Below are 16,484 nucleotides of genomic sequence, written 5' to 3'. Positions count from 1 at the left end.
TCCTGGAGAGCCCTCCCGCGGTGAGGCTGGGTGTGTCCTCTCTGGTGGACACTTTCAGGCCTCGCTGGTGGGGGCTGTCATGGTCTGACAGGCTGACAGTGGGGTGAACTCCATTTGGGGGGCACCCTTGGGACATGGGGCAGGTCCTGGGGGTTAAAGCTATTGATAATAGGAGGAGGCACCCAGTGAGTCACCCAGGACTGCTGTGTGGGTCTCCCTGCTCTAGAGACTTGTCGAGGAGAGTCTGGGGTCCTTCGAGCCAGCTAGCTCCATGGACATCAGAGATTCCCTTCTCTGACAGCAACAGAAGAGATGTCTTGAGAATTGGGCATTCAAGTGGGTGTGGCAGCCAGGCTGGGGTAGGCATGGCTGGTTGGGTGCCATGGGGGCTGGATGGAACCCCTTGTCTGGCCTCTCTGGACCCCAGGGGTGCCTGGGCTGAACGATTTCAGAGGCCAGCTGTGCCTGTGCACGGGGCAACCACTCCTGGAGGGCTGGTGCTATGGAGCCTGAAGACGGCCCTGGGGGATGCCGGTCACAGGGTCTGCCAGCAGCCTGCAGCTCCCGTCTTCCTGGGGCCACACCAGCAGCTCAGTCCTTCCTCCTCTTTCCGCCTCTAGTTTACCCCTCCCTGGAGTCGGATGAGGACAGTCCTGTTTTCAAGTCCCGATCCAAGAAGAGGAAAGGCTCAGATGACGCCCCCTATAGCCCGACAGGTAGCGCTGGGGGCTGGGAGGGGGGAGGTCTGTCCACACGGAATGCCAGCAGTCGTGTTGCACACCCACTGGCTCTGTGGCTCAGACAGGGTGTCTGTTGCCTGCAGGAACCTGACTGGGGCTCCACTTCAATCCCAGGACCTCAGCCCGGTGCTCTTGCAAACGCTCAAAGGCATCCCGGCTCCTGCCAGTAGGGCAGTGCAGTGTCCCTGTGGAGCGCGGGCCCTCTGCCTTGGCTCTCCTCGACGAGCATCCCTGGGAGGGTCCTGTTTGCCCTTGGCCCCCATCATGGCAGCCAACAGAGTGGGGTCTGGTTCCCCTAACACACTCCCTTCCTGACCCCTCCAGTCCTACTGCTGTAGGGCAACCATCCCCACATGAGGTTGGGGCTCTTGCTGAGCTTCCCCAAAATGTGACTTGTCCCTGGGATTCAGGGACAGATTAGGGCAGGGCTGGGATATCCGGGAGGGCGCCCAGGCACTGGGTGGTGACTTGAGGCAGGCTGACCTTCTTTCCTACAGCGCGGGTTGGCCCATCGGTGCCAAGGCAAGACAGGCCTGTGCGCGAGGGGACCAGAGTGGCCTCCATTGAGACTGGGCTGGCAGCTGCCGCAGCCAAACTGTCCCAGCAGGTGAGGAGAGTGACCCTGCCTGGGCTTAGGCTCCCCCCGATGCCTTTGCTCCCCCCACTTTCATGCACAGGGATCATCCAGGCTGGGGCTGTCACAGCCTTGGGGACATTTGAGTATTGCTGACCCTGGTTCCTTTAGGCTCCCAGGTCCATGCTAGTGGAAAGCAGAGAAGCTGGGAACTGGTGCCAGAAGTCCCATGGCAGCTCACAGTGGGGTGGTGGGGAAAGGGGGGTTAGGGAGATGGGGGAGGGACCCATACTACATGTCCACCAGTAGGCGAGCTCAGATTGGGCAGGGTCTGTCCACTACAGCTGAGTGCTGATGCCATGTCTTGGATGTCCCCATGTCCAGGACGGCCTGCCTCACAGAGTGGGGCCTGGTGGTCCCTCCACAGACTCCAGTACTGTTCTGGGGGGCTCGTGGTGGCTAGAGGTGGGCTTGGGCATGGTCCAGCCCTTTCTGCTCCTGCAGTGCTGACTTGCTCAGCTCCATGGGAGAAGCCTTGTCCACAGTAGACCAGGTTGCTCCCAGGTTGCAGGCTGCTCCCCAGGGTCTGGGGTCTGGCCAGCCCTGTGGGGTGACACGCCTGCATGCTTTGTTCAAAGGAGGAGCAGAAAAGCAAAAAGAAAAAGAACACCAAAAGGAAGCTGGCTCCCAACACCACCTCCCCCTCTGCCTCCACCTCGGCCAGCACCACCTCGGCCAGCACCACCTCGGCCTCCACCACCTCGGCCTCCACCACCTCGGCCTCCACCACCCCGGCCTCCACCACCCCAGCCTCCACCAGCACGGCCAGCAGCCAGGCCTCACAGGAGGGCAGCTCACCTGAGCCCCCGCCAGAGTCCCACAGCAGCAGCCTGGTCGACCATGAGTACACAGCAGCTGGCACCTTCACTGGGGCCCAAGCCGGCCGTGCCTCTCAGCCCATGGCCCCTGGGGTCTTCCTCACGCAGAGGAGGCCCTCCTCATCATCCCCCAACAACACCGCTGCCAAAGGTACCTTGCTTGGCGACCCTGAGTTGCCTATGAGTGACCATAGGTCTCTGTCCCTGCAGCCATGAGTTTCTGTGACCAGGCCCTCAGTCAGTGTGTGAGAGAAATGGCTCCTTTCAAGATTGACCTCTGGTTGCTCGCCTCAGGGTAGGGGATTGGGGGGAGGTTCTGGGTACCTTGGAGCTAGGTCCATTCCTTTAGACTACCAGGGCCTTGGCTTTGGGTCCTGGCTTGGAGACAGAGTGTGGTTGATGGTTTGCTGAGGGTTCACTGGGAGGTGGCCCAGGCTCCTCCATGTGATTTAGGGGTGGAACAGCTGGCTGGGTCCTATGGTATCCCCACTGTCACCCCAGGCCCACTGCGCCCTGGCCGTGAGCCCCAGCCAGCCATGGGCGTGGGGAGTGTAGCTCTAGGTTGCCCTAATGCCATCCCTGGACTGTTCCTGCTGCACACGCCATGCCCCAGCCCCTTGTCGACATAGCCTCTGCATGGGGCATTTTGTCGACAATTGATGGTTTTGGAGGGATGCAGAGCTCACTGTACTTGGGCATCGCACACCCATCTTACAGAAAGGATGTGGGCTCAGTGAGGGATTACAGACCCCCATCCCGTATGCTGCTCCTCTCACTTACCAGTCTTTTTTGTGTCTCCACCTCCACCAGGAAAACGTACAAAAAAGGGCATGGCCACTGCCAAACAGAGGCTTGGGAAAATTTTGAAAATTCATCGGAATGGAAAACTGCTCCTTTAAAGTTTGGAAAGCCAGGATCCTTCTGCTCCACTCAGGACCCCCGGAGCCCCGCTAGAACATCAGCCCCCAGGAGGGTGGCCTTGCTGCCTCACCCAGGGAGGGCCTGGCCTCCTCCCAGCAAACACCCCCCTCACATGAGCATCTGTTGCTTCAGCAGGCGGAGCTTGCCAATGTGGACAGACGTCCTTTCTCAAGTTGCTTAGAGTGACCAGTTCCCGAAACATGGCCCCGCCCATTTGAGGACCATTCCAGTTTCAGGACAGCCTCCAGGCATCCCCGAGCATGGGTGTGATTGCAGGGCCTCTGCAGCTCTGCTGGGAGCATGAGTCCTTCAAGGAAGGAGGAGTGAGCCAATGCTCACCAGGCCCAGAGTCTGAGCTGGCCACAGACTGGTAGCCTCCAGAGGCTTAAAAAAAGGCAAAGAACACTAGAGAGGAAGAGGAGGAGAAATCGGGGTGTGTATGTGCCCCCCTTCTCTTCCCAAGTGATTCTCAGACAAGTCCAGAGAGTGTTCGGTCCGGTTAGGAGAGAAGTCTCTGTGCTCTCCAGATAGTGGGTGGTGGGCCGGATGGTGGGTATTGTGCCCTGAATGTCTGGGGCATTTCTTGGGGCCGGCTGGGGCTGGCAGCAGGGTCAGTGTGTCAGTGGGGGCGAACTGGAGCCATCATGGGGTCCCCGGGGAAGGGCTCAGGCCCAGCCACAGTGTGGCATCCCAGGGGCCCAGGCTAAGCCACGTGGGTGGGCCTCATCCAGCCTGACCATCTATACTCCGAGAAGCACTTCCCAGCCAAAGCACTCCACCATATGCCTGGTGGGGCAGGTGGTGGCCGGGGGGCCCCAGGACTTGGGGGCCAGGCACTTCTATCTTGTCACGTGCTGACGTTTGGTGTCGAGTGCACGGGTGGCTCCTGGACCACGTGTCTGCCCATCGACATGGAGGGGCTGGATTTGTTTCTCAGGCAATCCTGTATTTTAATTTTAGATGTATTTCCTGAAGCATATTTTTCATAGAATGTAGCGTGTAAATAGCTTTTTAAATAACTTCTTTTTTATAAGAGTAAAAGTATCTTTAGGAATTTCTTTCTATAGAGTCCTTCATTAACATTTATACGAGTTTTTTGCCGAGTATGATGAACAGTTGGGTTTCCGATGCTTTCCCTTCTTTCTTTGTATTATTATGGTTATTATTATTATTTTTTCTTTTAGGAACTAAGGTATTGCCTGAAAAACAAGTGATGTCTGTGCAGCCTTATATCTGTCTTTACAGAAGCATACGTACACACAAGATCTATTTCAGACACATTTGGAGAGGAATCTTCAACTTGAATACCAGCTCTTTCTTTCCTTCTTGTTGACGAAGGGGGTGGGGGTACAGTTACTTTACTAGCACCTTGTGAAGTGTTTCTGTGTTTTGTGATGCTGTAATTTATTAATGTTTGTAGCTTTTTATATTTGTACATTTCTTATGAGCTTTGTTTATATGCCCATCCCTGGGTGTTCTGTCCATGAGGAGAGGCAGCTTTGTGTGGGCCTTGCCATACTTGCTCATCCTGTTTGTGGGGGGAGACACAGCCCTGGGGCCCAGAGGCTGGAAGGGGCAAGCCTCACGGGGCCCTGACTATTCTGACCCAGCGTTTGGAAGGTTTCCTTTCCTGTCCTTGTTGAACATTTATATAATCTAACCTGGCCATCAAGCTGTTCTCTCTCTTCCTCTCTTTTATTTTTTTAATTTTATTATTATTATTTTGGCAACATGTACATTTCTAACAAAGTTTATTGTGGCTATTAAAGTGTTTTATTTCCCAATTCATATTACTCTTGTATCGAGTCCATGAGGTCTAAGGTAACTTAGATCAAAGTTTTAAAAGAGTAAAAATATTTCCGGTTTTGTACAGAACCATGTCTTTGTCGTTTTTGCCTCGTTCGCTGTTGTCCACTCTGCAGTGAAGATGGTGGGGGTCTTGGACACTGGGGAGAGGAGTGGACCAGTGTGGTGGGCTGGGTTTAAGGGTGGGCAGTCAGGCCAGGCCCAGGCCCTGGCTGCCAGCATTCCCCTTGGAAAGCCCTTGGATTGTACTTCCCTATACCCCAAAGCTACAGCACCCTGAGCCAGCCTGTAGGAGCAGGCAGAAGAGACCCTTGGTCAGAGTGGGCAGCCTTTGAGACCCTGGCAATACCAGCCCCAGCGCCAAGCATCCTCAGGTGCCTGCAGTACAGTCTTAGTGTCTTAGTGTTCACAGGCATGCGGTTTAGCGACTCCAGTGACAGGCACCCGAGAATGTGTGCAGGATTTCAGTCTAAATCTGATGTTATTTACAACAGATGAACAAAAGCAGATCTCCCCATCCCACCCTGACAGATGCACAGTGAAGGGCACAGTGAAGATCAAAGATGAGGGAGAAAGAGCACCTAGCCAGAGGGGACCGCCACAGAGGAGACTTTGGGCCCACGCTGGGGCTGCCCTAGCTACATGGCATCTCAGACTTTGCTGGGCCCTGGGATGCAGTGTTCAGTTGCACAGCCTGAATCTGCTCTGCTGGACCCCACAAGTGGGGCCTCTGCATATCCCCAGATTAGGCACTCACCCTGTCTGGCAGCTCTCCTGTCCTTGCCCAGATCCAGCCAGATTCTGCCCTGTGGATCCCCCAGGGGTCCCCACACCCTCATCCCATAGCCACCGAAGGACCGTGCTGAGCCCTGGGCTGTTCTGTGCATCCTGCCCCCCAGGACTGGCTCTGGCTGTCCAGCCTCTGAGTTGGAGTCCTTGAGGCTGAGTTATCTGGGTGCTCCTTGGGTCTCCCCACCCCCCAGCATGGCTGTGGGGATTGTGTCTTCAGAGGGCCACCTGGGACCTAGGGCCCTGGGCTTGGGGAGGGCTCCCGGAAGGTGCCCAGAGTCTCTTCCCTGGCCCTAGGCCCTGTTCTGGGCTGTGCCATCATCCTGGGGCAGCCTGGTCTGGTTGTGCTCTGGGCCCTCGCTGTGACCCCAGCAGTCCATGTGTCTAGGAATGACTGTAGGTGGACCCAGGCTGTGCATTTCTCAGTATGCCTGTAGCGGGGGCAGCAAAGGGCCTGTGTTGCTCCATGCTTGGTGCTGACTGTGGCCCTTGAGGGGTCTTCTCATCTCCATGCAAGGCCACTGAGAAAGCTCCCTGCATGGCTCCACGGACCCAACCCCTCATTTGACAGATAAACTAAGGCTCAGACTGAAGCCCTCCGTGGATGACACTTGAGTGCTCCGGGATCGTCCCTTGCTCAATCATTATTTCTCAACCTCCTGGCAACAGGTGGCTGGCCATATAAGTGGAACACCACCATCGTATCAAGGCAGCTCCAGGGGGCCACAGGATGCTGGCAGCAGGGTCCTGGAGAGCCATCTGACCAGCAACAAACTTCTCAAAAGGAAACATAAAGGGTTGCATGTTAAGTCTCTGAGATGCTGGAGCTGTTTGTTATTGCAGGCTGCGCTAGCTCTGCCTGAGACTGGTGAGTGGCTGGTGTCCTGTGCATTGAACATGGCATAAAAGTAACAAATTGCCTCAACTCGACTTACAAAGTGGAGCTGAAGTTTACAGTCATTTTTCCAAGCACCTGTTGAGTTCCAGGCTCCATGTTGAGAAACTTACAGAGGCTTCATCAGGGTCGATTTTGCCAAGGGGAAATTTTGCCTCACCTGGGACTCACACTGTCACCTACTTCTTTTGCTGTGGGAGAGTCTGTGATGAGACACCCGTGGTGTCGTCTTATACTCCAGGTGAAAGAAGGGAGTTTGGGAGGTTCCCTGGAGCAGCCCATGAGATGAAAATGTCTTCAGCAACACAAGCAAAGGCCTCAGGGCAGGTGACCAGACCTCAGGGTGATCAGATGGTGGGAGGTGGGGCAGCAGCTGGCTCAGAGCCACGGAGGGTGTCCACACAGTAGGGATGCGGCAGGCCCTGGGAAATCCCTGTAGGTGAGCAAGCAGCCTGCTGCAGGATAGGCTGAGGAAAAGGGGATTTCTTTCCACCCGGGCTCCTATCCCCCTAGGGTCCCGCTCTTTCTAGGGCTCCCTCCCCTTCTGACATCTGCCCCCCACCCCATCCCTCTCTACCCCTTGTGCCCATCAGGCACATGTTACCACTGTGCAAGTGGAGAGGGAGCTCAGCACCACCAACAGCCCAGTCTGCTTTGCATGGTCCTGCCTAGATGCTCAGAGCCTTAAACCGACCCAGGGCCAGTCCCCAAACTCAGAAAAGGGTCCCGTGTGGTGCCTTGGGGCAATACTGAGAGTGACCACCAGGGGGCAGGGGAGGGCCAGGAACGACCTGTCCTGAGATAGTAACGTGAGTTCATTTAGTGCTAAGTGTCCTTCAGGCAAGACCCTGAGGCTAATGGCGGAAGGGACTGATGTGGGCAAAGAGAAGTTATCAGCATGCTGTGAGGGTTGGGAGGGAGATGATAATAATCAGTTCACCTTCAGTTCAGTTCGGTTCAGTCGCTCAGTTGTGTCCGACTCTTTGCGACCCCATGAATCTCAGCACGCCAGGCCTTCCTGTCCATCACCAACTCCCGGTCCTGAACTATTTAAGCGCTGGGTGTGCCAGGGCCTATTTAAGTATCTGGCATATATTATTAGCACATTCACACCTCACAACTACCCTCTGACGAAGGTCCTACAACTGTCTCTGTCTTGCCAAGGGGGAAGCTGAGGTACAGACTCTCACAGCTGGTGGAGCTAGGGTGCAAGTCAAGTCCAGGCAGGACAGTTACAGGGCCCTTGAGCTTGTGAGAGACACCCTGCTGCAGACTTCCCAAGACGCAGGAGAAAGAGCTGTGCCAGAGCAGAAAGGAGCTACTGTTCAAAGGCCCTGAGGTGGGGGCAAGGTGAAGTGCCATCTTTGAGGATGGCTGGAGTAGAGGCTGAGCACAGGGGAGGGGACAGAAGTCAGGCAGGGCAGCAGTTTTCTTGCCTGACTCTCTGCTCTATCACGGGGGTCACCCCTTTTCCAGGATGCACAGAGACCTTTGAATCCCCCCTCCCCAAACCCCACGTTCCCCTCTGGACCCAGCCCACCCTCCCTCTGTGCACAGCCCAGAACAAGGAGCCCTCTTTGCAGATGAAGACCCTGAGGCAGGTCTTCTGTTGGACACATGGCTACTGGGGGTCTCTGCTTCCTTGCCCATGGTTCTAAGAGGCTGCGCAGTGTGTGGGAGAAAGAGTGAAGAGTGCTTACCATCCAAGGTTTAAAGAAAAAGATGCTGCTGATATAAAACTTGAGACTGTGTTCCCAGCCCTGTGGAAAAAAACTCCTTAGCAGTAATGATAATGGTTCATAAAATTCATGTCAAAGACATTAGATGCTGGTGCTAAATTCCATGGGTTTCATGTTGTGATTATGCTGCCAGTGTGGTACACTTTCCTGAGTGCCTACTGTGTGCTGGGCAGAGTGCCATGCAGTTTCCCAAGGCTAACCACTTGCCACTGCCCCCTACACCTCAGGTTTGGTTAGGGTTAGGAGGCCTTTCTGAGGAGGTGACCTTTGGGCAGAGCCCAGAGATCGTGGGGGAAGAGTGCCGAGGCCAAGGGAACAGTAGAGCAAAGGCCCAGGGACAGGATCAAGCTTTGTGAAGAACAGTGGGGAGGTGTGAGTGGAGAGCTTGGCAGGGCCAGGGTTCCAGCAAGGCTTCTTCTGCCCCAATCCTTGGTCCAGGCTGTGTTCCCTGCCCCTTCTGACCCAAAGAGCCTGTGGAAGGCTTCACCTCGCCTGGCTGTGGAACCTGGAGCTGGCTTCAGCTTCTTCATCTTGAGTGACTGATATCTCAAACCCACACAGAAATTCCATGGGGCCAACTTCTCCCTTTGGGTCACCATTCCCACCAGACCCTCTGCTGGAGCACGCTCCTCTCTTCCACCTGTCTGACCTGACAGCCCGTAGGCTGTGTTCTCTCAGGCAGGCCACTTCCCCTCTCTGGGCCTCTTCTTCCATCGGCCTTCCTGATGAGGAGGAGACAGATGAAGCCGGGAGCTGGAGATGAAGGGGTGGAATGTCCCCACCTGGTCTCCCCCAGGTCTTCTCTGCTATGGCCTGCAGACGCCTGCCCACTCAGAAGGGAAGCTGCAAAAGTATGCAAGACGCAGCCAGGCGGCAGGTGGCCAGGCCTGGCCTCAGAGGTCTGCCAATGGACATGCCAGGCACACCCCAACTTGCAGAGGTGTGTGGAGTAGAGGCTGTGCCCTGGGCTGGGTGTGAACCCAGGTGGTTGTGTCCATGCTCAATTAAATGTTTACTCACTTCCAGCTTGCAGTCTCCCTCCCATATTTTGGAGTGGATCCTTACTTCTCACGACCCAGGGTTTTGCGTCCCCAGAGTGCTTTGGATGGAGGGACGCCGGGCGGGGCTGCGGAGCTAAGGAGAGGTGATGGTGGGAGGGGCGCTCTGTGGGCTGTCGGGCAGCCTGACAAATAGGCTCCCTCCTTAGCCGCTAGCCCGCCTTTCCCAGGCCGAGTCCCATCGGCTGCCTCATCCAAACATCCCAGGGGATGCCACCTCGGCAGAAAAATGATGCTGTTCCATTAACATCTGACACGGATTTGCAGGCCCCAAACAGACGAGCGTGCATGTAAACACCCGGCCTAGCTGGGCCCTCGCCCGGCTCAAAGCGGGATCCTCGTAATTAATTGTCCGCCTGCCGGCCCACCGGCCTGAACCCACACTCCAGCCAGTGTTATTTCAATCCCTCCTGCCACCCCCGCTCCCAAACTGCATTCACCAAACGGCGGCTGTGCTGGAGCTTGTAGGAAGGAGAATGGAGATAGTCTTGGCTCTGCAGACCTCGACTTCCTCCCTGCAAAATAGAGGTGTCGTCCTGGCCTCCTCAATGGTCAGGGGAATGGGGCGCCTGTGCCTGGCTTAGGTTGGGCCAGAGCATCCGCACACCCACAGGCACGCTGTCTCGGCTGCCTAGCCCGAGTGGATCAGGTGCTAAGCGAGCAGCCTCCACAGGTCAATGGGGTCTCCACGCCCCGGATGTGCGCTCAACACGCCTGGCATTGCCACTTATCTTTTCTACTCATTTTGACTGATTTAATAAGTGTGTAAAGCCACATGTGTTACAACATGTGATTTTTTACCCTGAAGAGGGAGGATTTTTGTAGACTGCTGTTCTAGAATGTGGTCTACAATCAGTGTGTATAGGTACACCACAAATACTTCTGCTTTTCAAAGAGAAATACCATATAAATGGGCTACACATTTTGTAGAGTAAGTGTTGGTCTGCCGCCTTTATCTTGCCTGTCTTTCTCCCTTTTTGGTTCATTTGTCTTAGAGTTTAGGAAAACTGCATGATTTTGCCTGTGATAGGGCCTCAGGAACTCCTTGCTCTGCACCTGTAGCTGATGGAGATGCCACCTCTGGCAGCTGCAACGTGGGGACAGATACCTTACCTCTGATGGAGTCATAGGGATAAACCAATGCCAGGCTCACAGATGGGTTCCTGCAATGTGTTCTGAGGTCAGTATCTTCGCTCAAATGTCATTTACTTCATCTTCAAACCTGGGGGAAAACCCAGTCTTATTTTCTTATCCTTTTCTCTTTAGACCACCTAACTGTGACCTCCTGCGATGAACTGTAATGGCCAAGAGTTAAGATCCTGAGTTTATCCTCCATCGACATAGAGGTATTTGTGACCCATATCACACAGAAGTTTATTGGTGGCTTTCTCTCAGTGGCTGTGGATTAAGCTCTAGAAAGTTTATTGGTGTCTGTTCTCTGCTCTTTCCACAGTGTTACCAGGAGAAGCTTTATGGTTAGGAGATATGTGTGTGTGTATGTGTGGTGGGAGAGGTTCCTTGAGAAGAAGACATCTGGGGGTGTGTGGCAAATGTGAATAAGGAAGCTTTCGAGGGAATTTTTTTCTTTTTTCCTCTCTGTTTCATCTGCTCTGACTCAGACCATATAGTTTTCATGATTGCAGCTTTAGGATGTATTTCCAAACTATCAGACCTTTGCTTCTTGAATTACTGTGCTACGATCTGTGAAGCAGTTTTGAAGGTGGGGAAAAGGAGCTTGTGCTCCAGTTACAGTCTCCACTCAGGAAGGAGGGCTCCCTCCCCATCTGTTCAAACCCTCCCTCCTCCTCTCCCCGGATGCAGACATCCTCTGGGCTTAGCTCTCCAGGCTCCACCCCGCAGTCTTCTGGAGGACCCTCAGCCGTGCTCACTCAGCTGCTCCAGACTCTCATTTCTCACTGCCTTGGGCTTCAGAGGTCCTTTCTGTCCTTCTGCCAACATGCTTCGATGGGTTGCTTCTGGCTTCGTCAGGTCTCATGGCCCTGCTGGCCCCACCTTAGCCTTCCCCAGAATGCCTTATACCAGCCCTGCGTTGACTCTGTTTCCCTGATTCCCTTTCTCACAGTCCCCAAATTCAGCCTCAAATACTACCTCCTCTGGTCAAACTTCAGCTCAGCCACTAACTGCCAGCAGTATCCCCACATCTCAGGCCTTCTATTCTTTCATGCCTCAACTCCTACAGCCCCATCAGGGGATGCTCTGTGTGGTTAAATGGACCCTCTCCTGACCTGTTTCACTCCAGAAGGTAGTTTATGTCCTTGATGTGGGCCCTGAAGCCATGGGGAGCCCCTGGTCCAGGGCAGGCAAGGGTACCAGTGACTGGTAGATGGTGGGAAAGCAAGGTGGATCAGGGACCCCAGAGAAGGAAGGAAACAGAGAGGTAGGAGGGAGACAAAAGGGGACTTTGAGAAGAGGGATATTCAAGTTGGGGAGGGGGGCGGTCTACAAAGAAGAGAGCTCCAGATAGAGAAACTCAAGGAGTGTGTGGAACAGGGTTATTAATTCCTGCCCTGCAGGGGTGGATTAGGACAGACAAGCAGCCAGGGCAGCCCTTCTGGGACCTGGGGTTATCACTGCTTCCTCTTGTAAGGCTGCTGGTGATTCATGGCCTGAGGGCTGATGGGCAGGTGGTCAGGGGCATGGTTAGACCAGCAGGGAGGGGTCATGGACATTCCTACTGTGGTGAACTGGGCTGACCTGTGCAGGCAGGACCAGGCTCCTGGGAGCCTGGGTGGCAGAGTGCAAGATCCGCTAGCTATAGCCTGGGAGCCCACTTCAGACAAATGCTGTCTGGCCTTCAGCCCCACACCCCTGATACCTCTGGTGGGGCATGCACATCTTCCTCGATTCTCTGTCTCACTCTTAAACTTGGCTGAACTCAGAGATCTGGGACTTCCCTTCTTAGGCTGGCTCTGGAAGGCCTGGAGAGGAGGGGCTCTGGGGCTTATGTCATAAACCATGCCCAAGAGAAGGAGCCCTACAGCTCTGGGGCAATTTTTCCTGTCCCCATTTTCTGGTAGTCCACTGGGTGACTGAAGCCAAGGGGTGCAAGTGACATGGATGTTCTTGGTGGCCCATTTAAAAGTGGGGGCTGCTCCTAGAAAACATAACCAGGCCTATAGGGGAAACAGATCATGCTCTGCTGGGAAGTCCTGTGGGGCCCAGGTGATGGGAGCATTGTGATTTGAGAAAGGTGGTGTAGGGACATATCACTGTGTTGGAGGCTCTCTCTGGAAGCAAAGGTGGAGAATGAGAGGAGGCAAAGGGATCAAGAAGAGCCTGAGATGGGACCAAGGCCAGAGTCATCAAGAGGACAGGGTGGTTTCAAGAGCCACCTGGCCCTCCCAAGACCCTCAAGAAGCTCAGAAAATGCCTGGTTAAGAGAGATAAGATCAACTGAGAAAAAAGACCTTCTACCCTTTGGAACAGTGCTGACCAATAAACTATTTACAATGAAGAAATGTTCATATAGTACAGTTACACACTTGAAATATGGCTAGTGTGGCTGAGTTTTGAATTCTTACTGTTTATTTACTTTTAATTACTTTTAAGTTTACATTTAAATGGCTATGTGAAACAATGAAATAGAAAATGGAAAAAAAATAAAGAAAATTAATGAACTCCCAACTTGGTTCTTTATAAAGATCAATAACATTGATAAATCTATAGCTGGACAGATAAGAAAATGGAGAAGATACACATTTCCAGTATAAGAGTGAAAGGGTGGTCATTACTGCTGATCTTTCAGTTTTAAAAAAAACAACAAAAGCATATTATGATCAACTTTATATAAATTTTTGACAACTGCTATAACATGGACAAATTCCTTGAAAGGCACAAACAACAAAAACTGATGTAAGAAGAGAAAATCTGGATAGTCTTCTCTGTGTAAAATTTTTTGAATTAATAATTAAAAAGCCCCCATTCAAAAAAAAAAAATTCCAGGCCCAGATTGCTTTACTAGTGAATTCTAATGTCTAGAAATTTATCCGTATGTATATGGTCTATTGATTTCCAACAAAGTTACCAAGGCTTTGATATGAATTCAAATTCACTATGAAAAGAAAATTCACTATGAAAAGAAAACTCTTTTCAACAAATGCTACTGGACAAACTAAATGTCTACCAGGAAAAAAAGGGCTTTTATCCTTACCTCATTCACACTGAAAAATTAAGGTCGAAAGGATTCGATTCAGTTCAGTTCAGTTGCTCAGTCATGTCTGACTCTTTGTGACCCTGTGAATCACAGCATGCCAGGCCTCCCTGTCCATCACCAACTCCTGGAGTTCACTCAAACTCATGTCCATCGAGTCAGTGATGCCATCCAGCCATCTCATACTCTGTCGTCCCCTTCTCCTCCTGCCCCCAATCCCTCCCAGCATCAGAGTCCTTTCCAATGAGTCAACTCTGCATGAGGTGGCCAAAGTACTGGAGTTTCAGCTTTAGCATCATTCCTTTCAAAGAACATCCAGGGCTGATCTCCTTCAGAATGGACTGGTTGGATCTCCTTGCAGTCCAAGGGACTCTCAAGAGTCTTCTCCAACACCACAGTTCAAAAGCATCAATTCTTCAGCGCTCAACTTTCTTCACAGTCCAACTCTTGCATCCATACATGACCACTGGAAAAGCCATAGCCTTGACTAGACGGACCTTTGTTGGAAAAGTAATGTCTCTGCTTTTCAATATGCTATCTAGGTTGGTCATAACTTTTCTGCCAAGGAGTAAGTGTCTTTTAATTTCATGGCTGCAGTCACCATCTGCAGTGATTTTGGAGCCCCAAAAGATAAAGTCTGACACTGTTTCCACTGTTTCCTCATCTATTTCCCATGAAATGATGGGACCAGATGCCATGATCTTCGTTTTCTGAATGTTGAGCTTTAAGCCAACTTTTTCACTCTCCTCTTTCACTTTCATCAAGAGGCTCTTTAGTTCCTCTTCACTTTCTGCCATAAGGGTGGTGTCATCTGCATATCTGAGATTATTGATATTTCTCCCAGCAATCTTGATTCCAGCTTGTGCTTCCTCCAGCCCAGCGTTTCTCATGATGTACTCTGCATATAAGTTAAATAAGCAGGGTGACAATATACACCCTTGATGCACTCCTTTTCCTATTTGGAACCAGTCTGTTGTTCCATGTCCAGTTCTAACTGTTGCTCCCTGACCTGCGTACAGGTTTCTCAAGAGGCAGGTCAGGTGGTCTGGTATTCCCATCTCTCTCAGAATTTTCCACAGTTTATTGTGATCCACACAGTCAAAGGCTTTGGCATAGTCAATAAAGCAGAAGTAGATGTTTTTCTAGAACTCTCTTGCTTTTTCGATGATCCAGCGGATGTTGGCAATTTGATCTCTGGTTCCTCTACTTTTTCTAAATCCAGCTTGAACATCTGGAAGTTCATGGTTCACGTATTGCTGAAGCCTGGCTTGGATAATTTTGAGCATTACTTTACTAGTGTGTGAGATGAGTGCAATTGTGCAGTAGTTGGAGCATTCTTTGGCATTGCTTTTCTTTGGGATTGGAATGAAAACTGACCTTTTCCAGTCTTGTGGCCACTGCTGAATTTTCCAAATTTGCTGGCATATTGAGTGCAGCACTTTCACAGCATCATCTTTCAGGATTTGAAATAGCTCAACTGGAATTCCATCACCTCCACTAGATTTGTTCGTAGTGATGCTTTCTAAGGCCCACTTGACTTCACATCCCAGGATGTCTGGCTCTAGATGAGTGACCACACCATCATGATTATCTGGGTTGTGAAGATCCTTTTTGTACAGTTCTTCTGTACCTTAAAAAGATGAAACTATACATCATTAAGAAAACATAGGAGAAAACCTTCATGACTTTGAATAGGTAAATATTTTTTTAGAATGGACAAAAAATAAATTAAAAATTGGCAAATTGAAGTATATAAAAATAAAAATGTTTTGCTTTCTGTACGTTTCCATTAAAAAAATAAAAACCAAGCCACATGAAAGATATCAACATCCAGATTCAAGAAGTTGAGTGTTTCCAAACAAGATGAATCCAAAGAAATCCACACGAACCAGACACGTCAGAGTTAAACTTGTTAAAAGCAATGACAAAGAAAAAATTTTATTTATTAAAAAATATTTATTTGGGGGCCACACTGCATGGCTTGTGGGATCCTAGTTCCCTGACTAGGGATTGAACTCAAGCCTCAGCAGTGAAAGCACAGTCTTAACCATTTGACCACTAGGGAATTCCCTAAAGAAAAAATAATTTTAAAATTCAGAAAAACACAATAAAGAAAGTCTAGGGACTTCCCTGGTGGTTCATTGGTTAAGAATTTGCCTTGCAATGCTGGGGATGCTGGTTTGATCCCTGGTCAGGGAACTAAGATCCCACATGTCATAGAGCAACTAAGCCCGTAAGCCAAAACTCGAGAGCCCTCTGGCAGGACTACTTAAGTCGACGTGCTCTGGAGCCCACATGCTGCAGCTTCTGAGCCTGTGCGCCGCAACTAGAGAGGCCGTATACCACAGCGAGGTACCCAGGTGCCACAGCTAAGACTTGGTGCAGCCAAATAAATAAATATTTTCTAAAAGTTTAGATGGAAGAAAGGCTTCTGCACATCACTCAGACTGGTTAAATAGCTATACCGCTAGGCTGTGATAAGTAGTATCTGGTGTGGTAATACCTTGAGCAACCACTAATGAAACTATACAGATTAGTGTATTTAAAGCTATTTAAAACTATTGTAAATAAGTCTGGTTAGCCTTATTACTTAAAAAAATAATCTCAGAAATGTTCAAATAACCTATAGGAAGCCAACAAAAAATAACAGAGGGATAAACATAAAAGGAACAAACAGAAAATAACAATAAAACGACAGATTTAAGCACGAACATGTCAATGATTGCTTTAAATGTAAATGATACAAGTACATCAATTAAGAGACAGATATTGATAAAGTGATAAAAAATGTTCCAATTATAGGCTCTCATCAAGAAATTCACTTCATATATGTTTCTGGTAAAAGGCTGACCATAAACATTAGAAGGTAGGGATGAGAATATTCTATGAAATTAAGAAACAATTTACCTAAGC

The 16,484-nt window shown here is 51.0% G+C and overlaps 1 protein-coding gene across 4 annotated transcripts in view; it reads left to right on the top strand.

Annotated features, from left to right (window-relative positions):
* PHF2 (PHD finger protein 2) overlaps positions 1-4,988 on the top strand; it is a 98,015-nt gene extending 93,027 nt beyond the window's left edge. For all 4 annotated transcript variants that reach the window (XM_069575622.1, XM_069575620.1, XM_069575621.1 and 1 more), the window contains 4 exons: positions 621-716; positions 1,238-1,347; positions 1,953-2,343; positions 3,003-4,988. In XM_069575622.1, the coding sequence (XP_069431723.1) occupies positions 621-716; positions 1,238-1,347; positions 1,953-2,343; positions 3,003-3,091 (686 nt within the window). In that variant the 3' untranslated portion in view covers positions 3,092-4,988. The remainder of the gene's footprint in view (positions 1-620; positions 717-1,237; positions 1,348-1,952; positions 2,344-3,002) is intronic.
* Positions 4,989-16,484: the final 11,496 nt, after the last annotated feature.

This window comes from Ovis canadensis, chromosome 2, assembly GCF_042477335.2.
Source record: "Ovis canadensis isolate MfBH-ARS-UI-01 breed Bighorn chromosome 2, ARS-UI_OviCan_v2, whole genome shotgun sequence".
Lineage (NCBI taxonomy): Eukaryota > Metazoa > Chordata > Mammalia > Artiodactyla > Bovidae > Ovis > Ovis canadensis.
Note: the sequence above shows the minus strand (reverse complement) of the source record. Positions and strands in the feature narration are given on the sequence as shown.